The sequence below is a fragment of the Ovis aries genome, chromosome 10 (genome assembly GCF_016772045.2).
Source record: "Ovis aries strain OAR_USU_Benz2616 breed Rambouillet chromosome 10, ARS-UI_Ramb_v3.0, whole genome shotgun sequence".
NCBI classification, from domain to species: Eukaryota; Metazoa; Chordata; class Mammalia; order Artiodactyla; family Bovidae; genus Ovis; species Ovis aries.
This window is the reverse complement of record NC_056063.1, coordinates 36,289,420-36,316,735: the sequence shown is the minus strand read 5'-3', so window position 1 is coordinate 36,316,735 and position 27,316 is coordinate 36,289,420. Positions and strand designations below refer to the sequence as shown.

At 50.7% G+C, this 27,316-nt stretch overlaps 2 protein-coding genes across 8 annotated transcripts; both read right to left on the bottom strand.

The window, feature by feature from the left end:
- Positions 1–21: 21 nt before the first annotated feature.
- GJB2 (gap junction protein beta 2) lies at positions 22–3,568 on the bottom strand. Its single transcript, NM_001009780.1, is given in 2 exon segments — positions 22–761; positions 3,511–3,568. A coding segment is annotated over 1 exon segment (681 nt). The 5' UTR covers positions 740–761; positions 3,511–3,568; the 3' UTR covers positions 22–58.
- A 14,698-nt stretch (positions 3,569–18,266) lies between these two features.
- Positions 18,267–26,153, bottom strand: GJB6 (gap junction protein beta 6). 7 transcript variants are annotated; one of them, XM_060394108.1, is made up of 4 exons: positions 25,387–25,482; positions 24,532–24,576; positions 21,323–21,893; positions 18,267–19,642 (listed from the first exon to the last, which is right to left on the bottom strand). In XM_060394108.1, the coding sequence occupies exon 4, from the start codon at positions 19,626–19,628 to the stop codon at positions 18,843–18,845; it is 786 nt and encodes a 261-aa protein (XP_060250091.1). In that variant the 5' UTR covers positions 19,629–19,642; positions 21,323–21,893; positions 24,532–24,576; positions 25,387–25,482; the 3' UTR covers positions 18,267–18,842. The 7 variants fall into 7 exon arrangements, with proteins under 7 accessions (XP_060250091.1, XP_012040100.1, XP_042110846.1 ...); XM_012184710.4 differs by lacking the exon at positions 21,323–21,893; XM_042254912.1 differs by lacking the exon at positions 24,532–24,576.
- Positions 26,154–27,316: the final 1,163 nt, after the last annotated feature.

The following is a 27,316-nucleotide window of genomic DNA, read 5'->3' as shown; positions in this document are numbered from 1 at the left end:
CCCCACGGCCGAGCACAGATTGCACTCCTCTTTTATCTAAACCCGGCGACCACTATGGTTACACTGGTTTTTTTGACTTTCCAGAACAAAATCGAATCAGCAAGTAACACAGCTCAGTGACATTGAGCAGGATGCAAATTCCAGACACTGCGATCATGAAGACCGTGAAGACGGTCTTCTCTGTGGGCCTGGACACAAAGCAGTCCACCGTGTTGGGGCAGGGCCAGGCATTGCACTTCACCAGGCGCTGCATGGCGAAGCCATCATACATGACGTAGAAGACATACATGAAGGCAGCCTCGAAGATGACACGGAAGAAGATGCTGCCCGTGTAGGTCCACCACAGAGACCCCTCGATCCGGACCTTCTGGTTCTTGATCTCTTCGATGTCCTTGAACTCGGTCTTTATCTCTCCTCTGATGAACTTGCGCTTCTTCTCGTGCCTGTAGTAGGCCACGTGCATGGCCACCAGCAGGGCGGGCGTGGACACGAAGATGAGCTGCAGTGCCCAGAGCCGGATGTGTGAGATGGGGAAGTAGTGGTCGTAGCACACATTCTTGCACCCAGGCTGCAGGGTGTTGCACACGAAGTCGGCCTGCTCGTCCCCCCACACCTCCTTGGCGGCTACCACCAAGATCATGATTCGGAAGATGAAGAGGACGGTGAGCCAGATCTTGCCGATGCTGGTGGAGTGCTTGTTCACACCCCCCAGGATCGTCTGCAGTGCGCTCCAGTCCATCGTCTCGTTTGGGCGGCTTGTGCTGGAAAAGAGAGTGATACAGCGCAACACGGGGTGAATGTGTGGGACCAGCGTGTGGGGGGCTGGCCCATGAGCACCAGCCATCTCAAAGGGCCAGTTCTTACACAGCCTCCCTCAACAAGGGGAAACAAGAGCAACCAGGCTTGCCATGGGGTTTGCTGTGCAGCAGGCAGTTGATTGTGGACTTGTTCCCTGTTCTTTAGTAAAAAGGGGGTGTACACACCCCAGTAACGCACCCAGCCTTCAGCACAATCAACTCGTGGGATGGGGAGGGAGCACCCCAGCAAATGTGCCCACTGACCCAGGGCCCTGGATATGGTGACCAAACCCTCTGCAGACACCCCCCGTTCAGGTCTCCCTGACCCTCCAGTGGCATTCAGCACCCCCAAGTGATTGCTGGCTTCTAGCTCTGGATGGTACTCTGGGCTCGTGCCTGCTGGGGCCAACCTCGCCTTCGAGGCCTAGAGGCCATATCTCCCCACAGCACCTCCTTCCTTAATTTATTTCAGTTTCCCGGACATGGGATGAGGTGGCAAAATGACTGTCCCCAAGGGTAAAATTCATGTTTAACATTTCCCAATGGGGTTTACTTCCTTTTCCTGTACAAAAGGGAGCCAGTTAGAAACAGTCCTTCCTCAGGGAAGAGCCAGTGTGTGCCTGGGTTTCTATGTGCGCTCTGTGTGCGGGCTGGGGTCCTCGTTGTCCTGCTGGGACTGACCAGTCAGTCAGTACTCAGGTTTGAAAACTGTTCAGATGGTGCATGTTTATTGTGGCTGTGGTTTTAATTTAGACGTGCTTCTAAAGAGGTGCATTGTAAGAAAATAAATGAAAGCTTAACTCAGTGAGTCCCCAGGGACTAGCCGTCGCAGGCACCCTCATGGTATTGAGGGTCAATGTGGATGCTGCCGGGTGATGTGCTGCCTGTTGGAGAGGACCTGGGGAGCATTTGCCTCCAGGAGCCAGTGGCCTTCTCATCGCAGGGTATGAACTGTCTTCATTTACGTGCAGTCACACCCGTCTGTCTCAATCAAGCCTCTTATAACAAGGCTCCACCCTCTACAATCTGATGAGTAATCTGTGTCTACACCTTCCGAACTGGTTCTCAGTGCTTCTTCTTGCTTAAAAGCTTAGTGTTCTCCTTATTCTGAGCAAGTCGGGTCCTGTTTCCCACTGGACTTCCTGAGCAGCCAGGGTGGGGGGGCAGTCTGATCATCCCACCGCCTATGGGGCACTGGTTGGGGCACCCAGGCCTGGCTGAAACCATCCATGGCCACTCCTTCAGAGGAGGCAGCCCAGACACAAGAAAGTCAGGACAGGAGAGCTACGAGCACTGAGACACTTGGGCAGCTTGGCTTGAAAGAGGGAAACGTCACCTGGAAAAGGCTCAGCCCTGACCCTGAAAACAGATGGCCTGGAGGCCTTGGGTTCCTCTGAGCTGGCCCGTCCTGGCCGGCATTGTGACCACAGTCCCTGTGAAATCAGACTCTCCACTTCTCGGCCTCACTTACTAAGGGCCAACACGACACTCTCTGAAACAGCCCGTCTGACTTGTATCAGTGCATCTGGCTAAAGATTCCGGGTGGGGTGGGTGCCAGCCCAGGACCCACATTCCTCTAACCAGTCAACCAGCGGCTGATGTTCAGAAAACACAGTGGGAAGTAAACCCTCCATCCTTGTCCTTTTGTAAAAGCTCTTGGTTGGGCGACAGCTTCCTGTCCAAAGATCCCTGAGGCAGAGGAGCTAATTAAAGTTTGAACCCATGGGACAGGGTGACATGAGAGGAGAGCTGGCCAGGTGACCAGGCCGGACAAAAGCATTCTCAACACTCATCCTGGCGCTGACCCCTGCCCTTCCTGACCAGTCCACACCACCTGCCCGGTGGGCGGAGGGGCGACATTGTGGCGGGGGTGCGCTGCTGGGTGAAGCGCAGGTTGTAGAAAGGTCACCAAGAGTCCTTCACCCGTTAATTCCTCAACCCTCACTTTTTGAGTGGTGGTCCTTGTCTCCACAGACCCCGCCCCCGACTCAAAGAGGGGATGGGGACTCGGCTATCACCGCATCTAGAGATGGGCGCGGGGGTCAGCTGTTAGGATGCGGGAGGACGATGAGGCCTGGGCCCTGGCAGGCGGGGGAGCCCCGAAGTACGGCTCCCCATGTGTAACCGGCGCGCCGAAAGCCGCCCCCACGACTGCGCCTGGAAGCCCAGCTCGGAACTCGAGCTCGGGGAGGGAAAGAGGCCACGCCAGCCGCTGGGCTCCCGCTCGGCCGCGGAAGATCAGCTTCCTGCAGGTTGAGCTTCCGCTTCACGCCCGTGACCGCGTTTTCTTTCTGAGCGAAACCTCCGGCGACCGGAGGCTCCAGGTGAAGAGCCCGGCGGCCGCGCAAGCCTTTCCGGAGGAGCCGCGAACACCCTGGCCGAGTCCGCGCACCTGTCCGCTCCCGGCCCCGCTCCCTCTGGACCGCGCGCTGCGCAGTACACTCGGCCGGAGGAACTCCGGCCACGGGTTCGCGATCGCCTCTCGCCCGGCGCTCAGCGCCGCTGTGGCCACTGGCCGGGGCGCGGGGCCTCAGTGCGCGCCGGGTGCAGCCTGGGGACCCGGGTTCCTCCCCGCGGGGTTCCAGAGCCCCTCGCGGTCCCGGGGTCCCTCTCCGAGGGGCCCCACAGCCCCTGGCGGTCCCGGGGGTCTCTCCCCGAGGGGTCCCACAAACCCCTCCCTTTCGGGGCAGCGGAGAGTGGGCGCCGGCCTTACCGATGTGAGCGGGGCGCACGGGCGGAACGCGCGGCGGCTGTGAGGGAGTCGCGGGGATCGCGGGGGTCGCGGGGGCGAGGGCGCCGCTACGACCTGAGTCCAGAGAGCGCGGCGCGCGGGGCGCTCGGGCCTTCGACACCTGTTGGACCGGCGGCGCCTTTTAACCGCGCCCCGCACCCCGCCTCCTCCCGGGAGCTGTTGAGAAAGTCCGGAGGGGGCGGCTCCTCGGCGTCCGGCCGCCCCCAGCGCCGAGGGGCGGGGCGCGCCGCCGGGGTCCGCGGCGCTTCCCCCGGCCCGAGCGCGGTGAGGCTGGGGTTCCCAGCGTCTCGGGCGCGGGGTTGGGGGTGTGTGTGTGTGTGTGTGTGTGATGTGAAAAGTTTGGTGCCGTTGCTGTTACTGTGGTTTCTGCCTGGACGGGTCCTAGAGTGCTGTGGTGCTCAAAGCTCGGATTTAATTAATTATTGCAAAATAGTTGAAGAGAGTTCAGGAGCGGAGGGCCGTTAACTCCGAGGCTCTGCGGGCGCGCGGGTGCCCGGGCCGCTTCCCTCCTGGAAATGTGGGTTCACGGTGGGCGAGGAGGGGCGGCGTTGCGCTTGGCCGAGTCCCTGCTTGTTTCTCCCCTCAAACCTCACAGGCAGACTTAACAAACGTCTCCTTGAGTTCTCTGTGTGACTAGATCCCTCAACTATGCGCCGAGGGCCGGGGCTGGCGGTGGTGGGGAGACCCTGCGGGCTCACCCAGGCCTGCGCCCCAGCGAGGGTGCCCGGGGCCCTGCCGGTGTTCTCCGCTTCCCACGGCCGAGAAATCGCGAGGACGTTACCCAACTCGGGGTCGGGGGACCGCCACGAATGAAGTCCCCAGACCCCTGCCCTGCACACTCGCCGGGAAGGGGAGCGCGGTTGGGGTTTCTGGAGACGATCCTGGGAAGCCGGCTCCTCTCCCGGAAGCCTGATCTCGGATTACAGGGTTCATTGTTCCGCTGTGGTTGGGTATTCTGAGGTCCACAGAGAGAGCGGATGGAGAATTAAAATCCCAAGACTGGGCCGCGTCTGGGGACCTGTGTCCAGCATTAGGGGTGGGAGTGGGGGGTAGGATCTGGCTCCAGGATTCCCGCAAAGAGGGCTTTGCTCTCTCCCACCTCCGCTTTACCTGAGTAGTCTTTAAGTTGAGCAGAGATGATTCACCCTGATAGGGCAGATCTGGCCTTACAAATGACTTTCCTATGAGTGCCAACACTGGCGTAAAGGTATTGACTTTTCCTTGTAAAATTTGTACCCCATCGCCACGGGTCAGCTTGGGCCTTTCTTGCCTGGGAAACCTGACTTTGTCCCGCGGTCACTACCCGACCTTGCTGCCCAAGGTCTTAGCCCGGGAGGGAGTGTTCACAAACAGAGGAAGTCCAGGAAGGCCCATCTGAGAGATGTGCTGAATCAGCAGGTTGGAAATGACAGGGCAAAGGTGGGTGGCTGGGGGAGAGCTCGCTGCCCACCTCCAGCCTGGGGCCACCCTTCAGGTGGCCAGGGGCAGCGCTCTATGGGCGGTCTCACATTGGAGTGAAGGAAGGATCTGGCATCTTTGTAGAAAGCCAGCTGGTAAAGGTGGCTTGCAGATTGAAAGTTGATTGGCTTTCTCCCACTGACAAATTTCTCCTGGCTTTTTGTGTCTATGGCAAGATTGCAGGTTGCTGTTCAACTTCCCTTTCCTGTTTTCCCTGACTTATTCTCCTGATTTGCATAATGACTGCGATGTTGTTGGCTAATTGTATATCTAGCCACTCTGTGTTTTGGGTTTTATAGTTAGAATGCCTACAGCTCTTAACTCTTAATTACAACTCAGCACTTGATTTCCTTCTGTTTGTTGTGATTTTTGTTATTTTCTGTGTGTGGGTGCTTTCTTCCCAACTGGACTTGGATTCCAGCGGAGCAGGAAATCCTCTGGAGGTATTTCTGTGTCCCCCAGAGCAGAGAAGGGGAAGAGGAAGTGACTGAACAGGGTCTCAGGTCTGGACACGTGAAGTCACCGTCACATGATCTTAGATGGGTATGCACTTAGCAGATCACACCAGGGGTTAATCCTTTTTCTTTATAAATCCTGTAATTATTTTGTGAACAGTACATTCATGTTGCTGCATTATTTTTGGTTAAAAGCATTACTGTGTTATATGTAAACATTGAAAATAAGCCTTCATCCTGTGACCCTGGATTCAAGTCTTCATTTTGAATATAACCCTGGAGAAGGCTGCCTGCCCCCACCCTGCCCTCAGCTCCGGCCTTCCCAGCCTGATGGGCGCACCTCTCCGGCCTTGTCTTCTGGGCGCCGAACACCATAGAGGATAGGTTTGGAGTCTGATGGAAGAGCTTGGTGTCTCCGGGGTAGGGCTCAAATGAAGCTGATATGGAGGACTGGCCCTTTCCAGGGATGGCCAGGCCCTTCCTTCCTGAGTAACTATTAATGACTAACTGGTGCGCACCTGTCACTTCACAGTGTCAGCGCTGTGTTGATGAAGGATTTCACATACATGCTTTGTAGCAAGCAGTCAAATCCCAGCTGTTCACAATTGAGCTGAACCTTTGTACAATTGTCAGGCTGTAAAGGGAAATGCTAATGTGAAAAGCTATTTGATATTTTAATTTGACAGTTGTTTTATCAGTAAACCAAAAAAGTTGCTATTGGGCAAGAAATCAGTGTGAAACAAATATGTATTTCTTAACATATTAAAATGACGGATTGCCTCCCAGCTGCCTGATGGGGCAGCCCCCAGAACTTCCCTTGGGGAGGATGCTCTGAATGTACATAAAGAATGTGTCAGTGAAATTTCTGACTCACAAATCCTATGTAGGTGATATCAGAAATGCTCCAGACAAGAAGGGACTTGTGAGAGGTGGGCGCCCTGCCTTAACTCTTGGCAGCTTGGAGGTCGCTGGATGTCTCTGAGCTATTGGTATAAGCCATTAGCTATTGGTCTGCATGCACTTTCTTGACTTTGCTGTTGAAATATTAATCATATTAATAATTGCCAAAAAGGGAAAATTCAACCCTCAGATGGGCAGATATTAAGAAGCCCTGGAGTCTCTGTGTAATTAGTTAATAATGACTTACATATGATAATATCATTTTAAAGCAGGAGTGGCCCTGGTGTGATCCTTTCACAGTTTTGTGGAAAATTATCCCAGGAGAACAGCATCACACTAAGATTTATCTCTGCACCATATTTAGTGACCCACACCTTCACTTGTACACCCTGAAAATTTTTAATGTCAAATAATTTGGGGGAAAAAGACAAACTGTTCCATTCCAAGTAAGTAGAACAGACAAAGACTTCAGATATCACTATTTAATTCTTTTCTTCACTTTCAAATTAAAGTCATAAAAATTCCAACCTCTGAGTTGTGATTGAAACTGTTAAAGGCCTTTCCGGTTTCCTCATACTATTTTTTGGGGCGAGGGGTGCCCCCCACCACATGGCTTGTGTGATCTTAATTCCCTGACCAGGGATCAAACCCAGGCCCTTGGCAGTGAGAACACAGAGTCCCAACCACTGGACCAGGAGGGAATTCCCCCTCACTCTATTCTTATGTCCATACATAAACTATTTGGGGGAAATTTGAATTGTTGGATGTTTTTGTTGCAAGGGTGTGGTAAACAAGTTGATTTCCTTGGCCTTACTGGATGGGTACATGCTCCTATTGGCAAATACATTGTGTAGTTCTTGTTTGCAAACTGTGGAGAAAATACAAAGATGTTTCCAGATGTATTTGTATCAAGAGCTTGTGTTGGTCAGAAGTGAATACAAAGCTGTAACTCCCCAGGCAAACTGGTAGGGAGAACTGACTTCTATTAAATATAAAAATTAAATTCTGTAAGCTCTGGTGAGCTGGTCAAATGGAAACTCTGCACAACTCATAAAGGAACAAAAGAGAGTTGTACATTTTAGTTGTGTTAGGACAATATTGTCTTATATATCATCCTGAAGAGGTCCCTAACTTAGAATAAGTTAGGATCTAGTAAATACACTGGCTTTCCTGGTGGTGCTAGTGGTAAAGAACCTATCTGCCAATTCAGGAGACCTAAGAGATGCAGGTTCAATCCCTGGGTCAGGAAGATCCCCTGGAGGAGGGCATGGCAACTGTTCTTGACTGGGAAATCCCATGACCAGAGGAGCCTGGCGGCTGTGGTCCATAGGGTCGCAGAGTCAAACACGACTGAAGTGACTTAGCACACAGCACACACACAGCACCCTGGTGGCTCAGTGCAGGCCACCTGGTTCGATCCCTGGGTCAGGAAGAACTCCTAGAGAAGGGCATGACAACCCACTGCAGTATTCTTGCCTGGGAAATTCCATGGACAGAGGAGGCTGCTGGGCTACAGTCCATGAGGTCTCAAAGAGTTGGATAAAATTGAGCAACTAACACTTTATTATGGATTGCTTTAGTAAAAAAAAAAGAGAGAGAGAGACATAGGTTTGATAAAGGGCAGCAGAGCAATGAGTCCCAGTGTGAACTGAGTTTGCTGGACCCTGGCAGATTTTTGTGCAATGCTCATGTGGACTGTTCTGGTTTAAATCTGATGCTATCTGGAGTCCACTGGTTCCAGGTCAGTCTTGCACCAGGCGGCTATCTGTTCTCTGGTTGAAAGCCCTCTTTGGGAAATGGACATGGAGTCTTTGATATTAGAATTGAGAACTGGGTTTGTCCATTAGCCACCCACCTAAACCTCTTCTTAAACTGTTTCAGAGCCTTTCTACTTTGGGGGAAGAAGTACATAGTGGTGTATTGAGTTCTTTGATTTCATCTCATTTTTGCAAAATCTCTGTGCTGGGAAAAAGGCACTTGTAACACCCAGAGTGCCCAGTAGATGGCACTAGGAGGACTCGACCAGGGGACACCACGAGGATCCAGGGCCAAAGAGTATCTTAAGTCTAGCGTTGCTGTGAACAGCTCAACAGACTGGGAAACAAATGTCTTCCTTTTATTCGCAATGGAATGAAATAGAATAGGAAATATCAGAACATGGTGCTCTTAATAAGAGTTAAGTCATGTTTCAGGCAGTGTTTGTTTCATGTGTGTTTCCTTATTCACGCAGGTGCTGGCTCCAGGGTAAAATGTACCTGCTGCTGTAGATAAGTCATTTTATTCCCAGGGTGACAAGAGAGTCCCTGTGGCCTCAGGGGAAGCAGTGTCACAGAAGAAGAGGGCCCCAGGCCCTGAGCTCGGCCGCCTGCTCTCCTGGGCCTCCTCTGAGCTTGGCTCCCAGATGCTGAAGACCCCTCTCAGGCTGGGAGTGGACTGCCTCCATCAGACTTGTTTCTCCAGGGCTCCTCTCTGGTCTGAGGATGTAGGTTCCAGGGGTGGAGGAGAAGCAGCAACACCATTTGATTGAATCTTTTACGAACTTAATAAAATTATTTGTCTAAAAAAAGGACCCACGTATAATGCTCTGGTGTTCAGCTTACTCAGGAGTCAGGGGTCAGCTGTTTCAGTGGATCACGTATTTAATGTCAAAAGTGTGGGTGGGACTACTGTGCCGTGGGAAATAGGAGAGATAAATATACAGCCTTTCGTTGTTTCTTTGTGGCCTTTGATCCGTGGTGGGGGCACTTGGACCCCCTCTCCTTAGTGATGCTCCATCTGTTCAGTGAGTGGTAGGTGGAGATGCTGTGGGTCAGCCTGGAGGATCTGAGCATCATTATCTCAATCACCGTCTGGTGGGAAACACCCATCTTTCCTCACAGGCTCCATGACATTGCACACGAGGTTACTAGGTTGCTAGGCTTTGGAACAACATAGTCCCTGCCTACAGTTTACCAAAGGAAAAGGTAGACTGTTGCAGAGGTAACGGATCTGAACAACTAACTAGGTTGTGTGACTGACATATAGAACACAGAGACACAAAGAAAGGACTCCCTGGGTATAATCCAGTGCGAACGGGTGAGCTACTGACACGCGGCTGGATTTCCTGAACTGTGCTCAATGCTTTAGGTTTACTTCATCACATAACTCCAAGAGGGTATTTCTAGTCCAGCCCAGCACCTGGCTTGCAGGAGAAACTAGAGAAATTAAGAGTCCCCCTGGGTTTAAAGGAATTCGATTTGATAAAGGAAGGAGTAAGTGTTGGGGAAGAGACAGCTGTGGGAGACATCTGCCTCCATCCTTGAGGGGAGATGTGGTTCAGACATCTACTGTGGTTGAAACTGCGGCCCCAGGCTCACCTGCCACCAGGCCCCGGCTCTGGACCTGCCAGAGCCGCAGCCCCCCGACCCAGGGCAAACTGGGACGACGGGCTGTCACCGCGTGACGGACTTGGCTCCTGACCTCCTGCCTGTGTCGGGGAAGATAAGGAGAACCCTTTGAAAGGGAGGAGAAAGCAGATAGCGGTCAGAGAACAAAGCAAAGGAGCTGGCAGGAAAGGGCGGCTGAGGTCTGGTTCCGAGGAATGAAGAAGGACGTCAGGTCCCCAAGAGCGCTTCTCAGCAGCGTTAGTGCAGTTTCATCTGTGCAGAAGTGAGGGCCCGGGCGCCCGCAGGGTGTGTGCTGAGTGACCACACGGGACGCCCTCCCAGGGCAGAGACAGGACAGCCAAGACACTCCCCACAAGTGGGACTGGCTGCTGAAGCCGCTGGGAGGACAGACTCATGTTCTGTCCATGGGGCTGCAAAGAGTCAGGCCCTCGGGTGGGTGCAGGTTTTATCATCCTGCCATGAGCATGGCATTTCCAGCATGCCAGGGTCTCAGAGGTATGGGATGCAACTGTTTTTGAAATCGTTCCTGCCTGAAATTCCACATGTCTGTGAGTCTAGCATGAGGCTCCCTGTGCAGGGGAGGTGGGAATGCAGGACCCCCCACCCTAGGCTGGCTGAACTTGACCCTGGAGTGACCCTGGGACAGGTGCTATGAATGACACTGAGATCTGACTGCTCTGTGGGAAGGTGGAACCAGGCTGGCCGAATAAAAACCAGCTCAAGAGCTTGTTAAACATACAGATTCCTGGGCTGTGGGGCCAGAGAGGCTGTCCCAGTAGATGTGGGAACCGTGGTCTGTGATCCACTTTAGTTTGTCCTCATGGTTTTGTGACTGAACTCGGCACTGTCTTGTCAGAAGTGCTTCAGAGAAACTCGGATCCTGACCCTACGATGTCTACTCTGCCTGAGCGGTGTCTGCCTCCTGTTTGGATCGGAACCATGGCATCCGGGGCGAAGGCACGATGGGATAAAGCCCCAGACCCTAGCGTCTGGTGAGGAGGAGCCTGGCATGTGGCCAGGATCATCTCTGTGGTGTGAGGACTGAACACAGACGTTGGCTCCTGATGACTGCTGGGTGCCCCTGCCCCCGACCCCCAGAACAGAATCCAGGTCCTTTCGGGGCTGAAGTTCATCCAGAGAAAACCAATTCCCTTGTTGACTTAGGCCTTCCTCTTTCTGAACATCAACACTGTCTCCAGTTGTATTCATATGTTTTGGGTGGAAACTAATCTCTTAGCTAATGAGGTGAGTAAGGGTAACCGCATACAAAGAAACCTCACAGCTGAGTGCTAACTACGTTTTAAACCACCTTAACCCCGAATCCAAGTATGATAGCAGAAAAGCTAGAAATACATTATTTTCGTGTCTGTCTAATAAATCACACCCAGAAATGATTTAGGGTAACAAGAAGCTTCACATTTCTGAGGTTGATTAATGATGGAGTCTCTGAGGTCTGCAGTGTCATCTTTACAAAGACTCTTGGCTTTGGTTTCACTGTTACTTTAGTTCCTCACAGTGGAGAGTTTCCCGTTGTGCTCTGACATCTGAATGGCTCCAAGGCCATTCTGTCACTTCCCCGATGTCCCCTCTGACAGTGACCTGAAAAGGCCTTGGGCAGCCGTGTCCGCAGATAGGTGGCCTGGGTGCTGAGGCAGCCTCAGCTGGGAGGTCTTCTCTGGGACCTCGGTCCCCCTCAGGAGGGCGGGGGGCGAGAGGGTTGTGAGCAAGACCCCAGCAGGTTGCACACACACCCCCACCAGTGCTCCTGCTTGATGCTAGTGCTCGAGCTTGGTACTCAGTGCTTGTGATCATTGCTTGGTGCTTGGTGCTCATGCTCAGTGCTCGGTGCCCAGCGCCAGTGCTTGTGGTGTGAAGGACTGTGTGTTGGGGGCACAGGGAGCAGGATTGGCTCTGCCCTGCACGGAGCCCCCAACCTAGCGGAGAAGCAAGGACCCTGGAGCACGAAGCCCACAGTGACCTTGCGGTGGGGGGCATCCTGGGAAGAAGACTGCACTAGTGGAGGAGGATAGATGGGAGGAGGGAGCTGGTGTGATGCCTGGGAGGTGAGGGGTGGAGGGTGAAGGGTGAGGGGTGGGGGTGGAGGGGGCTGAGGGAAGGATGAGGAGTGGAGGGGGGTGGGGGCTGAGGGGCTGGGGGGGTGGGGTGGCATAAGTGGCCCTCGGGGATGCTCCATATGGAAGCGCCGAGACGCCAATGAGAGAGACTCTGGAATAACCCCAGTGTCACGTCAACTCTTGGTTTATATTGTAGAAAGCACGAGGATGGAAAACCGTGTACACCACCATGAATATGCAATCCACAAAGTCCAGCTTGTGAGAAACTCTGGGAGACAAATGACCCAGATTCTGAGGGAAAAAAGCAGGAGAACAGAGGGGGAGGGGAACGAGCAGCATAAAGAGGCCCAGGAACCAGCTGCTGCCCGGGCTTCAGTGATCTCGGGTCGTCTGCTCTTTCAAAAGGGAATTTTCACTTCCGGGAAGGTGCTTGATGTACTTTTCCTATTCTTCTAGCCAAGTACAACTTAAATCCTGGAAATCAGATAAAAAATAAATGCACTTTACTCCAAAAAAAAGCAATAGCTGTAAATGCTGGATAGACGTCCAGGCAGGCCCTGGGCTGTGGTCCTGGGGAGGGCAGGTGAAATCCTGGCTCAAGGTGGGTCAGTGTGAAGTGTTCTGGTGGCTCAGCTGGGGCCTGGCCTGGGGTGATGAGGGCAGGGGGGAGGTGAGGGCAGGGGGGCACTAGCCGGGCAAGTGACAGCCTGAGGGAGGAGGTTGCAGGAGTGGGAGCGGGTTTGGGGTTGGTCAGTGGGCTCATGAAAAGTGCACATCACAGAAGAGTTGTCTGCTGTCTCTAGGAATTCCCCAGCCCTGGGAGGGGCCATCTCCCCAGCATTAGGGAGGCCACAGGCACCAAAACATCAGAAGGAAAAGGTGGGCTTAATACAGGGCCACTGAAAAATCTCAGAATATTTAAAATAATTGAAACGGTAGAGTGTGTTCTCTGATCACAGTGGAATCAAAGTGTAAATCAACAATTTTTAATCAATAAAAAATGGAAAGAAAGAAAACAGAAAAATCTCTGAACACTTGGAAACTAAAACACTCTTCTAAATAAACCATGGGTTGATACAGTGTATTGAATGAAAATTAAAAATTGATGTATCAAAATTTGGGGGATACAGTACAAGTATGTTGAGAGGAGATTAACACAAACAGGAGTGAAGAAGGAAAGACTCAACCATCTATGCTCCCATTTCAATAAATGGAAAAGTGAAAAATAAGCCCAAGGAAAATGAAAGAAAATAGTAAAGGTAAGAGCAGAAATCAATTAAACTGAAACAGAAAAAGAATAGAGCAAATCAAATAAACAAAGAGCTGGAAATATCATTAGAATTGTTGAACTTCTAGCAAGACTGACAAAGAGGGAAAGAGAGAAAAGACAAATTACCAGTAACAGGCATCAAGAGGGCACGTCACTATAGACCATAAGGACATGAAAAGAATAACAGGGAGTACTGTAAACAATTCTATACTTATAGACTTGCAAGTTAGATGAACTGGGTTATTCTCTCAAAAAACACTCATCAAATATGAAATAGATTATATGAAGATCCTTGTAACTATTAAGGATTTTGAATGTGTAATTAAGAAGTGCTCAAGAAATGTCCAGACCCAGATAGTTTCACTGGGAAATTCCACCAAATATTTAAAGAAGGATTACACCTATTCTGCATGACCTCTTCCCAAAGACAGAAGAGGTGAGCTCATTCCCAGTTCGTTTTGTATTGCTGATGTTACCCGGACACCAAACCAGACAATGACAGCAAGAAAAAAAAAGGGGGGGAAACTACAGACCAGTATCCCCCACAAATGTTGATGTAAAAAGGCTTAATAAAATATTAACAAATGAATTGTTCATTGAATATATACAGAAGATCACACACAGTGACCAGAGGTTCATTTCAAGGATACAAGTTTGTTTCTGTATGAAGATAAGGTAATCCATCATGTTACTGGGCTAAAGAAAAAGTCACACAATCATATCATGCAGTGCAAAAGTTTTTTCCACAAAATTCCATACCTATTCATGATACAAACTCTCAGAAAAATAGGAACAGAGGAGAACTCTCTCAACTTGATAGCAAGCATCAACAAAAACCCTACAGTTCACATCATACTTAGTGGTGAAAGAATGAACCTTACCCCTTGAGATCAGGAGCAAGAATTTCTGCTTTTACCATTCCTGTTCAACACAGTGCCTGAGGTTCTAGCCAGGGCTACATGGCAAGAAAAATTAATATGAGATACACAAACCATAATGGAAGAGATAAAACTATCGAGGACTTCCCTAGTGGATGAGAATCCACCTGCCAGTGCAGGGGATGTGGGTTCAATCCCTGGTCCAGGAAGATCCTATGAGCTGTGGGGCAACAAAGCCTATTCACCGGAACTACTGAAGCCCATGAGCCCAGAGCTTGTGCTCTGCAACAAGAGAAGCCTCTGCAGCGAGAAGCCCGCCTACCACAGTGAAGAGTAACCCCTGCTCTCCGCAACTAGAGAAGGCCCATGCCTAGCAGCGAAGACTCAGTGCAGCCAAAATAAAAACAAAAACACAAACTATCTCTATTTGCAGATGATATGACTGTCTATACATAAATCCCAGGGAAACTATAAAGCTCCAGAACTGATACATGAATTCAGCAAGATCACAGGATACAGCAAATAAACCAAGAAGTACATTTATTTCTATATACGGGCAATGAACATGTAAACACTGAGATTAAAATATAATGCTATTCATGATCACTCAAAGAAAATGAAATACTTAAAAGTAAATCTTTTTACTTTTTACATGAAATAAAACTTTTGTGACTCATATGCTGAAAACTATGAGATGCTGATGAAAGAAAGATGATGTAAATAAACAGACATGCTGTGTTTACAGATAAGATTTGACAAAGATGTCAATTCTCTCCAAATTGATATACAAGTTTAATGTTTTTAAATCAAAAACACAGCAATAAAAAATGCAGCAAAGTTATTTTGTAAATATAGACAAAATTATTATTAAGTTTATATGGCAAGACAAAGGAAATAGAATAGCTGAAAAAGTTTGAAAAAGGAGAATTGAGAGGGAGGAATCGCTCTAGCATTCACGACTTACTTGTACAGCACAAGAATCTGGACTGTGGTGCTGGTGAGAGTACAGGGGTGAGAGGAAAAGAGAACCGAGAACCGAGAAGTAGCCCCAAACAAAAGTGCCCTGTTGATTTTTAACAAAATGCAAAAGCCACTCGGTGAGGGAAGAGTGCCTTTCATCACGTAACGCTGGGCAGCTGGATGCCAGCAGGCTACAAATGAACCTCATTTGTTAAAAAGTCTCAGACCTTTTTATAAAAATTAACACGAAACGACCTCAGACTTCAATGTAGAGCATAAAACTAGATGGCTTTTAGCAAAACCACAGGAAAAAACTTTGGACTCGAGGGCTAGGCAGAGAGTTCTTAGACTTGACACCAAAGCCACAACCCATAAGGTGAAAAGAACTTTCAACTTCATTAAAACGAAAATCTGTTGCTTTGCAAAAGGCCTTATTAAGAAGACAAAAAGAAAAGTCACAGAGTGAAAAATATTTATAAACCACTATCTCTGTCTAAGGACTCATATTTACAGTATATAAACATCTCTCAAAACTCAACAGTAGAAAAACAACCCAATTAGAGAATGAGCGAAAGACATGAAGAGGACAGAGAGATGGCAAATAAACACCAAAAGGTGGTCAAGTTCAATAGCCATTTAGGAAATACACATGAAACATGCCTATCACAATGACAAAATGACATGGAAGCATATTCAATGTCTTGTAATAACCTATAATGTGAAGCAATCTAAGAAAGAATATATATATTCAGTTTATATATATATAAACTGAATCACTTTGCTGTTCACCTGAAGCTAACTAACACATCACTGTAAATTAACTGTTAACTATACTTCAATTAGAAAAATGGTTACTTAAAAAAAGAAATACTTAAATGAAATATAAATTATTCATTTATACTTAAATGAAATATAAATGAAACATAGAGACCACACCAAATGCTAAAGAAGCTCAGGAAAGACCGAGTGACTCAGATGTTGCTGGTGGGGATGTGTAATGATGCAGTTACTCTGGAAAACATCTTGGTGATTTTTAAAAACTGAAATGTGCAACCACCATGCAGCCCAGCCATGGGGACAAGCTCTTGGTGCCCGGCTCGTGTAAACCTCCAGAGAATAACACTGAGGAAAAAAGTCCAGTCCCAGTGCTTGCTGGCTGCCTGATTCCTTCCATGTAACTCTTGGAATGACGAAATCAGAGAAATGGTGAGCAGATTAGTGGTTGCTAGGAGTGGGTGGGATCGGAAGAGGGGATTACTGGGTGTGGGTATAAAAGGGCCACAGGCTTCCCCACTGGTTCAGTCAGTGGTAAAGAATCCACCTGCAGTACAGGAGATGCAGGTTCCAGTCCTGGGTGGGGAAGATCCCCTGGAGGAGGAAATGGCAACCCACTCCAGCATTCTTGCCTGGGAAATCCCATGGACAGAGGAGCCTGGCATTCTACAGATTGCAAAGAGTCAGACATGACTGAGCACACACAAAAGGACCATATCGGTCGTGTCTGACTCTTTGGGACCCCGTGGACTGTAGCCCACCAGGCTCCTCTGTCTGCGGGATTTTCCAGGCAAGAATACTGGAGTGGGTTGCCATTCCCTTCTCCAGGTGATTTTCCCGACCCAGGGATTGAACTGGGGTCTCCTGCATTGTAGGCAGATTCTTTACCACTGAGCCACCAGGGAAGCCCTATGTCTACGTGTGAGTCTATAATTACCTCAAAATAATAAGTTTAATTAAAAAAAGAAAAGAGCATCAGTAAGACAATTTGGGAATTATGAACACAGACTGGCTTTCTAGTGTGAAGGTAGCATTGTGTTTTTGTTTTAAAAGTTTAGTCTATGCTCCTTAAAGATCCATACAGAAATACCTCCAGATGTAATCATCTGTCCGGGATTTGCTTTAGAGTCATCCAGGTGGTTGCTGGAGCCGGGTGGAAGGGGATGGCCTCGTGGCGTCATGGTCCCCAAGCAAGGAGCTTTGAGAGCCCGCAGTGAGACCATTGACCCCGGACACCGTCAGCCTGCTTTGAATCTTGGCTCTGCTGCTTATTAGCTGGGTGAGCTTGGACAAGTTATTTGACCTCTCTGACTGCAGTGGCCTCATCTGCCAAGTGGGGATAACATCTCATAAGGAAGGGTGCAGGAAGGGAAGGAAATGTCCCCCTCAGAGGTGGGGAGGAGCCAGTGCAGGGTTGGGGCAGTGCCTCAAGGAGCCACTGTGCTCGTGTCAGAGAGTCACAGGCCCTCCTGGCTGGGGGGAGGCGCTGGGAGGTGGGGGCCGGGGAGAACTAGGCAGTGTGACCACCGCCTCAGACCCTGATGGGCGGCCAGAGACGGCTCTGGGAGCAGGAGCATTGAGTATGGTAAAGGAGCAGAGAAGAAATGGAAAATGGAAGAGGCAGGGGCCAGCTGAGAGCCCCGAGAGGAAATGCCTCTCCCATGCGGTAGGGGTGCCACCAGGGCTGTCTCACCCCGCTCCCAACGCTCCCCTTTCGTGTTTGTGAGCTTTGCTGGAGACCTGTGCAAACAGCCGTTTATCCAGAAAAACCGTTACGGGGATTACGGATGCCGGCTGGATTTTGCACGTGAGGATTGTAGTTTTGCTTTTATTGGCTGTGCCATGTGGCCTGTGGGATCTTAGCTCCCCAATCCAGGATCTAACCTGAGTCCCCTACAGTGGAAGTGCAGAGTCCTAACCACTAGACTGCCAGGGAAGCCCCCGTGCTTTGTTTTTATAGGTTAGATTTTGATTTTTGTGGATTGCTACTAAAATATTTATGGATGAGAGAGTTTCTCTGAAATTCAGACTCTGAAGGAAATGAGACTTACTGTTTTGTTTTTATGGGGAGTGGGTCTGGAACCCTGGAGACCATCCCTTGCTCTCTAGGTGTCTCTACACTTAGCCCGTGTGCCAACTGCATGCCTTCACACGGGTGGCCCTGGTGTGTGACATCTGCGGAGTGACCAGTTCTGGGTGGTGCCCCAATGCCCTCACTAAGAGCATCTGTGTCCACCCATGAACCCTGATACCACCTGTGGGCATGGAGCTGGGTGCTTGCTGGTCACCATGGACCGAAGGGGCCCCTCTCCCATCAGAAGGGTGGAACCTCCCACCTGCCTCCGACAAGGCTGGGCTGACCCCGAGGACACTTTCCTTGTTCTGGAGCAACTGACCCTAACCCTCCCCTGCTCAAGGGATGTGAAGAAAGAGCAGGAGTCCATGGACTTTAGCCACTCTAGCCTCAAGCCCGCAGCCTCCCCAGCAACTACCCCAACCCACTGATCAGGTCGCCTGGGATGTGATGCCCCAGACAGAACAGAAACCTGGAGCCAGGTGGCTTCAGCAATGGACTCATCTTTATTGAGAGTGCATTCTTGCATCAGCTGTTCATAAGGATTGCAAATCACCCATTTGAAAAGCTACCCCCTTCCATATAGCTCTGGCCATGCCCAGAAAGCAGTGAAAATACATTGTACGACAAACACTTTCCACCCTAACAGCCAAGATAGCTCATGACAATGCAGATATCTACGACAGGACAGAGTAAGTTCAAATATTAGACACTTACGGGATGATTCGAAAGCTAACATTGTGTGTTTTTCCAGGTAAGGAAGATCAGTCATTATAAAAATACTTTATATAAATTCAGAACTAAAACATTCAATCCTATAAAAATATCTTTTCCTAATAAAAGTATCAATTTCTAGATGAATGTCCTTTATCGACATCAGTTATGTCCTTAAGTTTTCAGGAAATACCCCCATGTCAGACTGTCCATTGAAACCCACATGTAAAGTTACACCATGGCCCGGTTGTCAAGAACAGACCACATGGTCCCATCCTGATTATTCTACAGGAAGTTAACTCAGGTGTCTATGAATTAGGAAAGCCAGCTATGCGGTGCCTTCCACTGTTTAACTGGGAAACCCGGTGATGGCGTTCTGCCCGCCCTCGGAAATCAGCTCATTCATCTCGTTCTGTTTACTCTCCTTGAGGGCGTGGTTGGCGGGTGCTTTCTGCGTCTGCGCTCGCTTGGACCTCCTGAAACACACCTTGAGCAGCAGGTAGCACAGCTCGGCCACGTTGAGCAGCATGCAGATGACAGACGCGGAGATCATGAAGATAGTGAAGACCGTCTTCTCGGTGGGCCGGGAGATGAAGCAGTCCACCAGATTGGGGCAGGGCTGGATGCCGCACTTCAGCACCCAGGGCAGGTGGTACCCATTGTACAGGAAGTAGAAGACATACATGAAGGCAGCCTCGAAGACGATGCGGAAGAAGATGCTGCTGGTGTAGGTCCACCACAGCGAACCCTCGATCCGGACCTTCTGCCGCTTGATGTCCTCCAGGTCCTTGAACTCACTCCTCGTCTCACCCCGCCTGAACCGCCGGGCAGCCTCGTGCCTGTAGTAGGCCACGTGCATTGCCACCAGCAGGGCGGGCGTGGACACGAAGATGAGCTGCAGCGCCCAGAGCCGGATGTGCGAGACCGGGAAAAAGTGGTCGTAGCACACGTTCCTGCACCCGGGCTGCAGGGTGTTGCACACGAAGTCCTCCTGCTCGTCTCCCCAGACCTCCTGGGCGGCCACCACCAGAATCATGACGCGGAAGACAAAGAGGACGGTGACCCACACTTTCCCGATGCTGGTGGAGTGCTTGTTCACGCCCCCGACGAACGTGTGCAGAGTGCCCCAGTCCATGCTGCTGCTTCACCCTGCTCAGGTGAGAACACAGAGTTGTGAGTGGGGTGGTCCCTCCTTGTAAAACAGCTCTAATGTCATAGACGGGAGCCTTTCTCTTGACATCACCCTCTTGACTGCCAGTAGGCAGTTTTCTGGTGGGGGGGAATACCCACCCTGAGAACACTCTCAAGTTCTCATAAGGGTTTAGGATCATCTTTAAAATAAAAAATAAAAGAATATAATTGTTTTACAATGCTGTGTTAGTTTCTGCTGTACAACAAAGTGAATCAGCTATATGTATACATATATCTCTTCTCTCCCACCCTCCATTCCACCTGTCTGGTCATCACAGAGCAGAGCTGAGTGCTCCGTGTTATACAGCAGCTGCCTGCTAGCTATTAATATCTATTTTACACATGGTAGTGTATAGACATCAATTCTAATCTCCAAGTTCGTCCCTCCCTTTCTTCCCTACTCTGTGTCCACAAATCCGTTCTCTACTTCTGTGTCTCTATTGCCGCCCGGGAAATAGGTTCATCTGTACCATTTTTCTAGATTCCACATACATGCATTAACACAGGATATTTTAATTTTTCTTTTTTTGACTTCATCTTGATTCAGCTGAAGTCGAATTATAAGTTAGATTGCTGCCTGACACTGACCCAGGAACTCAGGCAAACACATTTGTTTCCAAGCTCCCTTTTAATTCTTGTTTCACTCTGGTCAAGGGATCACAGAGGTTCCTCAGTAGACTTTATGCATTAAATGGCTTATCCAAGGGGGAAAAAAATCATTCATTTTATCCAGCAGACTAAGAAGGGACTCAAACAACATCATTTGCCATAATCATGTGCTCTCAGGAAACCTAGTACCATAGCTACTCCAAGAGCCTCTTTCAGAAGAGAACCACAGGCCTCTACAAACAGGCTGACTTTGCTCTCCCATCACTGGCAGTGCCGGCTCCATGCTGATGGGCTCCAAGTTCACAGCAGGAGCCACGAGTGGAGGGCCAGCTCCTCCTGCAGTGGGGTTCCCCCCCGCCGACAACGCCCTGATCCAGCATCCTGAGGTAGAGCCTCCACTGTGAACCTGCACAGTTCACACGGTGGACGCCTCCACACTGCCAACAGCAGACCTGAGAGCTAGTCAGCATCTACTCAGAACAGAGGAGAATGGACCCTTTGAGAATCTTCTAAAAGGGAAAGACCATCTCCTCAGAAAAAAACATGCTCACCAGGTTCTCATGCCCATTTACAGGGAGATGCCCCCCAAAGCCTTTTGTCCACCCCCCTCCAGGAGACTTTCTTGCATTTGAATGTGGGTCAGGCTCCTCCCTTTCAGGCTGACTCCCCACAGTCTCTTTAGGGTCCCCCACTCTGTCCACCACCTGCTTCCTTGGCATCATACTGGCTAATACTAGGAGGCAACTGGGGAGGTGGAGGTGGTGCCCAGTTGCACTCAGGTGAGCCCAGGTGTGCCCAGCTGAGCCCAGGTATACCCAGGTGTGTTCAGAAGCCAGCTCTCTCACATCCTATACTGTGAAAGGATGCGCCCATTTCGTTTGGCGGTCTGAGAAATATTTTGCCCTTGGTTTGACTTTTAGAGCATATGTCCTTGGGAAGACTCAAGGTCTCAGGAGGCCATGCCTCTATCCACGTTGTCCTGTATGGGACCCTCCTCTGCCGTCTGGTGGGGGTGAGACGGGCACTCACTGGGCAGGGGGAGCGGCGTGCAGAGTGCTGGAAGCATCCTCTTCTGTCTTTTTCTTTGTCCAAAACAGTCAGAGCCAAGTACAGGGAAAGCCCTCCCTCCATTGCATCACCAGGGCCAACCAAACGACAGCCCCTAAGGGCTGGCCATCACTCATTGAGCGTCTGCTGGATGCAGACATCAGCCATCACCCTTGAATCCCGGGGCCCAGCTGGGTCCCGGCCAAGGGGACTCTCACACCATGAGAAGCTGGCTGTGTCCAGGGTGCGCCAACTGCTGTGGCCAGTGTTCTTGTGTCTCTCACGAGGGACACCCGCATGACAAGGTGTCGGGAAGGTTCGAGAGCTCAGGCTGCTGAGGACAGGGGAGCCTGGTTTCCCCGGGCAGCTTTTCACTCATGTTCCTGGAAAGATCTGTACGCAGCGGAGCATCGACCTGGAGGTGGGGCAGAGCCTGGAAGGAGCCCCGGGGGTGCTTGCAGCCAGAGGCTTGATTCCTATGTGGATCCAGGACAGTACCCAAAGGCAGATCTGCAGTCAGAAAGCCAGGTTTTTGCTTTTTTGAAAAAAAGAGCTGAGGAAAAACAAAAAAGCGCACCTCTTTAAAAGCACATTCTTTAAAGTTGTGGTTTCTGGTCCTTAAAGTTTTGATTGGAGTCTGTGTGAGTGCCCAGGGGGTGGGGACATGGGAACCTTGGTCAGAAAGACTGGTCCCAGGCTCAGACCGCTGACCCCATGGGCTGATGGATTTCCAAGTCCACAGTAATGAGTCTTTGATCTAAAAGCCTTGTTGGAGATGATGTGGACTGTAGGATTGATTCAGCCCCTGGTGAAAGTTGTCAGAATAAATCCTCCCAGCCATCATCCTCATTCTCTGGAAGCACTGGGATACACCCAGTGGGAGGAAGAAATGTGGTCATCTGATGTCTGGACATACTTTACAGTGGCCATTCACCCGGGAAGTCCCTTCTGTCTGTTTACAAGGTGGAGATGTTCTCCGGTTAACCAGAAGACCTCTCCCACAAAAGTGGGGTGGACTCAATGCCCAACCAGCAAGCTTTTGATTGATCAAATAAAGGTTACAGTTTTTCAAACTCTTCGAAGTGTAGAGAATTTAAACTCTCCCACCGGTAAGAAGGTTCTTTCCTCTCTGAGTTCTCTCTTCACAGCTGCCTGAGAAAGGCACAATCCCCACCCACCCCACAACCCAAGGGCCAGAGGCCACACTGGCCAGAAGGGATTCAGAGAGGCTGATGTCAAGGGAGAGGTCAGGAGGTCACCCCTCAAGTAAGGACTCCACTTTCTAGAGCAGATTCCTCCACTCCTGCCCCTGGAGCATCTCCTTAAAAAACAGGGACAATTATCGTGGCGGCAGCTTTATTTCTTTCAACTACACTGGGGACTTTGACTAAAAGCAGCTATTTGCCTTTAAATAAAGAAAAAGAAATGAGGTGCCTTCCTAGGGTGTCTGCACCCTTTCTGGTGTCTGTCACCCTGGAGGCATCTGTACTAGGAGCACTAGACCGAGAGCAGGCCCCCCTCCCCTGCAGGAGAGCCAGGGGTGAGCCTGTTGGAAACATTTTGGTTGCAGGAGACCTGAAGGCAAAATTACTTTCCATAATAACTGCCTCCTTCGGAACCATCACAATTAGTATTAAACAAAGTGCCTCTTTCCTTTCAGGCTTCAAGCAGGCTGCAGCCAACGGGAGGAGCTTTTTCAATAAAAAGTACACTATTAACTCTTTCCTTGTGGCCCAGATTGGTTTCTTTCAACTGGCGCCTTCCTGACTCTCCTTTAAGGAAAGAGTAGGTTTGCTTGGCCCCAGTCTCCGGCTGCAGGAAGGTGGTGATGCTCAACCTCCTGGAGGCAAAGACCACCAGGCTGTGTGGTGTCTGTATTCACTGGACATATGGCCGCAGCCCAAGTGCTTTGCTCTGAAAATAGGAAACCAGGGACCTGACTTATGAAGAGACAGTGCTAGGAAGAGAGACTGTGCTTCCCTCTTACAATTCAAATAGTTTAGGTCTATTAACATTCTGCCTCAGCAATATAGTTTTTTGTTTTAAAACTTATTTATTCACAACTAGTTTGGCTGACAAAGCCGTTCCAGTGTCACTGGTGACAGAAGCTAAACTAAAGGCGCAGGAAAGACCACATCCCTCAGCACCTGCCTCCAGGCGAAGATTTCCCAGGGCGGGACTCCCTCCAATGACTCATCCCCGAGTCTCCGATGGACCTGAGGACAGGACACTCCTCACTGCGTCTACATCAGCTCTGGATGATGGAAAAGCCTGTGCTGATAAGAGGCAATCAGGCCAATGCAAAACCAGCACCCTGGGCTCCGGTCAAGGACTCACAGCTCCTCGGCCAGAGAGGACTCCAGGTGAGGGTCCCTCTTCCAGGCCGTTGTTTTCCTGCACCATCAATCACCAATCACCCATCACCCAGCCTCCAGCAGCACTCAGCATCCCCCAGGAACAGGAACCCAGTGCACATTCTGAGGGCAATGAGGATGTGACCCAAGGAGGGAGAAAGAGTAGCTGTGCACAGGCCTTCGGCTCCTCCCTGGGTGTCCACTGCACGACCCTGGTGTGCCAGTTTTCCTTCATCCCCAGAACTGTTATGGGGGTTGTCTAGCCCCTGCCAGTTTCCTGATGCTGTGTACTTCAAAAACACAATAAAATAAAAATAAAATTTTTAGTGTGGGTTCTTTTGCTTATCAAAATAATAATAGCAAAAAAGCAATAATGATAAGAATGCCCAACGCTGAACCTCAAGCCCATTCCCTTCTTTAAGAAAAAGAAGATGGAATTTGAGGAATAAAATATATACTCCCTCAGCCCCAAGTCAGCCTGAAAAATAAACAACTTTAAACTCTCTCCTTAATCAAAAAGAGTCTTTTCCTTTTGTCTCTAGAAATCTCAAGTCATCCAAGGGACAATGTGATAGCTGATTTTTAAATTTTAGTACTCAAAAATTCATCAACTGTCCATTCAAAGTAATAACCGGTAAAGATAAAATGAATTTAGGACTCACATACTTCTTCAAAATTAACTCAGTAAAAATGAAAAAAAAAAAAAATTCCAGTCTATGGAGTCTAAATATAGAAGTAGACACTTCATAGAATTATATGTACTTCTTAATCCATTTAAGAATTCAAAGAGTTAAAAATTTTTTTTCCATTTAGCCATCTCTGTTCATTCAAGCAAACCTGTGTGCCTTCCAAACATTTAGGTCCAGATGGAGTTAAATGATCCTGGGAATAAAAACAGAAAAAGCCCTCAGGGACCCAGTTTCATTCTCACGGATCAAGTGAGTCAAACAGAAATCTTAACATGACAATGCCGTCTCCAGCAGCATCATGCCTTTACAGACTTGGAACTCTGGGCTGAAAATTATTTTCCCACAATTTCATTCTAACATTTTAACAAAAGTATACAAACCACTCACAGCTCCTGGGACATTCAGAACGAGCCAGGGTATGTGGTGAGTCTCCTCACACCCTGTTGAAATTGTTCAGTCAGAACCTCTGCTGGTTCTTTTCCTTCTTAAAGCTCTTATAATTCAGAAAAGTCAGAAAAGGAGAATGAAGTCCCTGTTTCCGGTATCAGACTTTGTTTTCATATGGTGGAGCAGCTGAACCAGCTAGCATTTTCCGGGTTGGGTCAGCAGGATGATGGCAAGTGGGACCCCCCCGCCACCAGTTATGTCGCAGGCTTCTCTATTCCTAACCCATCTCCCCTGCCTGGCAGTGTTCCCATGCCACCCCAGAGTCTCCGGACGAGCGGCAGACAAGGCTCTGTGCGTCCTGCAATTCTAAGGAGGCTGGCTGGGGCAGGAGTCTCTTCTAGAACACTGGCCAGAGCTGGGACAAGAAGTCTTCTTTGGCATCAAGTCTGCCCAAGAAAGAGAGCAAGGGCGCCTGGATGAATTTAACCAGGTGCTCAACCCACAGTGAAATGCCACCTGGGGAGGTGATGCCAGGGCTGTGGTTGCAGGCCCCCAGCCCCTTGGGGTCCACAGCTATGTCCATCTCACACTCACTTCACACTCCGTCCACACTCACCTCACACTCCGTCCACTCTCCAGGAAGGACAGCCAAACCGGTCACAACCACACACCTGTGCCAGGTGATACCCAGCCCGTCTCCCCCACCAGAGGGAAGAGGCCTCTGGTGCCTCCGCCTTTTAACTGAGATGTGTCACCAGTGACACTTAATTACCGTTGTCCAGTGACTGTCTTGTCACGTGCGGCCCACAGGCGCCCCGGCTGACATCACGGGCCACTCCCGCCAGGTCTCCCTGGGCTTGTTGGTTAGTTCCGCGCCCCCAAAAGCGAGCCCGACCTTGCCAGTGACCCGTGAAAGCCAGGACACACCAAACCGCCTCAGAGGAAGTGGGGGAAAGGGGCACTTGAACACTCGTGAGGCTTCTATAAAACCTGCTGTGCAAGTCCGGGGGGACCCGGGGAAAAGTCAAACCAGTCCATCCTCGTTCCTGCGAGCGTGCCGGCGGCGGGCGGGAGGATGCGGGGCGCAGGCGGATCCGGTGGACTGTATCCCCGAACAAGGTCGCCGACAGGGGCGCGGAGGTGGGGTGCTGAGGGCCAGGGCACCGCGGGCGCCGACCTACCTAATCCAGCTTCTGGATGCAATTCCTGTGGCCGAGGTGGGCGGTGCGCCCACCCCACTCACCTGCCGCGCGCGCTCGGGGCGCGGGGTCCCAGGGCAGCTCCCCCGCCTTGGTCGCAGCCGGATGGGCAGGAAGGGCCTGGCGCCGCGGGCTCGGCGGTGTGGGGCGTCTGCAGGGCTCTCCGCCCGCTCCTCTTGGGGATGGCCCGGCTCCCACCTGCAGCGCCTTTTAACCGCGCCCTACCCCGCCTCTGTCCTGACGCTTCTCCGGCGGGAGGCGAGAGGCGAGCGCGCGGGGATCCGAGCGCGCCAGCCCCGGGGCGCACGGGGGTGCAGGGCTCACGAGGGCGCATGGAGGTGCGGGGCTCACGGGGTGTGAGGCGCACGGGGGTGCGGGGCAGGCCTCCTCTCCTTCCTCCATTTGGGGGCGCGGGGCGCGCGGCCTGGCTCAGTCTGGTCCCGGACTGGTGAAGCGGCTCAGGTCTCCCCTGCAACACCGGGGACTCGGGGGCCAGAGCCTGCCCTGGGGTAGGGCGGCAGCTTGACTGAGAACCTGGGCTCCTGACTGGGGTCCCTGAGGGACCTCCCGGGCAGGTGGGCCCGCAGCGAGGCTTCCGAGGCCGGACTGGTTGCGCTCAGCGTGAGGGAGGCAGTGTCTTTGACGCACCCCTGCTTTGCCAGGTGCCTGCAGGGCCCTCTCTCCGAGAGCAGCCTGGAGGCACAGAGACTGTGGGTCTTCATTCATTACTGATGGCTTGTTAGAATTACACAGGATGCTTGGGGCTGATGCACTGGGATGACCCAGAGGGATGCTACAGGGAGGAAGGTGGGAGGGGTGTTCAGGATGGGGAACATGTGTACACTCCTGGCAGATTCATGTTGATGTATGGCAAAACCAATACAATATTGTAAAGTAATTAGCCTCTAATTAAAATAAATAAATTAAAAAATAAAAGAATTAAAGCGGTTGTTTAACTAGTCACCTTCGCCCTTTGCCACCTCCTCTGGAGGAAGCAGAGAGGGCCTTCTCCGCCAGCCCTGCACCCCCTCCCGCAGGTCACCTTGGAGCCCCAGGGGCGCCCCAGGTAGTGGCCACAGGGTCCAGTGCGGTGGGAATGGTGGAAGCCACTTAGGGACCAGGCTTTACAGGTTCAAACCTGTCCTACTGCAGACAGGGGACGTGTCTTGCTTATTTCAATGAACTGGTAACTGAGTCCTACCTTTTTCCCCAAACCAGGGGCTGCTGTCTGCACTTCTTCTCCAAGGCAGAGGGTTGGTGGTGAAGCCTGAGATGTCTCTCCGGGGTGGTGGAAGCTGAACCAAGACTCTATATTAAAAACCCTTCTTCCTAAATACTTTATTTGAA

Excerpts from the sequence above, each read along its gene's own strand:
- GJB6 (XM_012184713.4), bottom strand. The coding sequence starts at position 19,628 with ATGGACTGGGGCACTCTGCACACGTTCGTCGGGGGCGTGAACAAGCAC.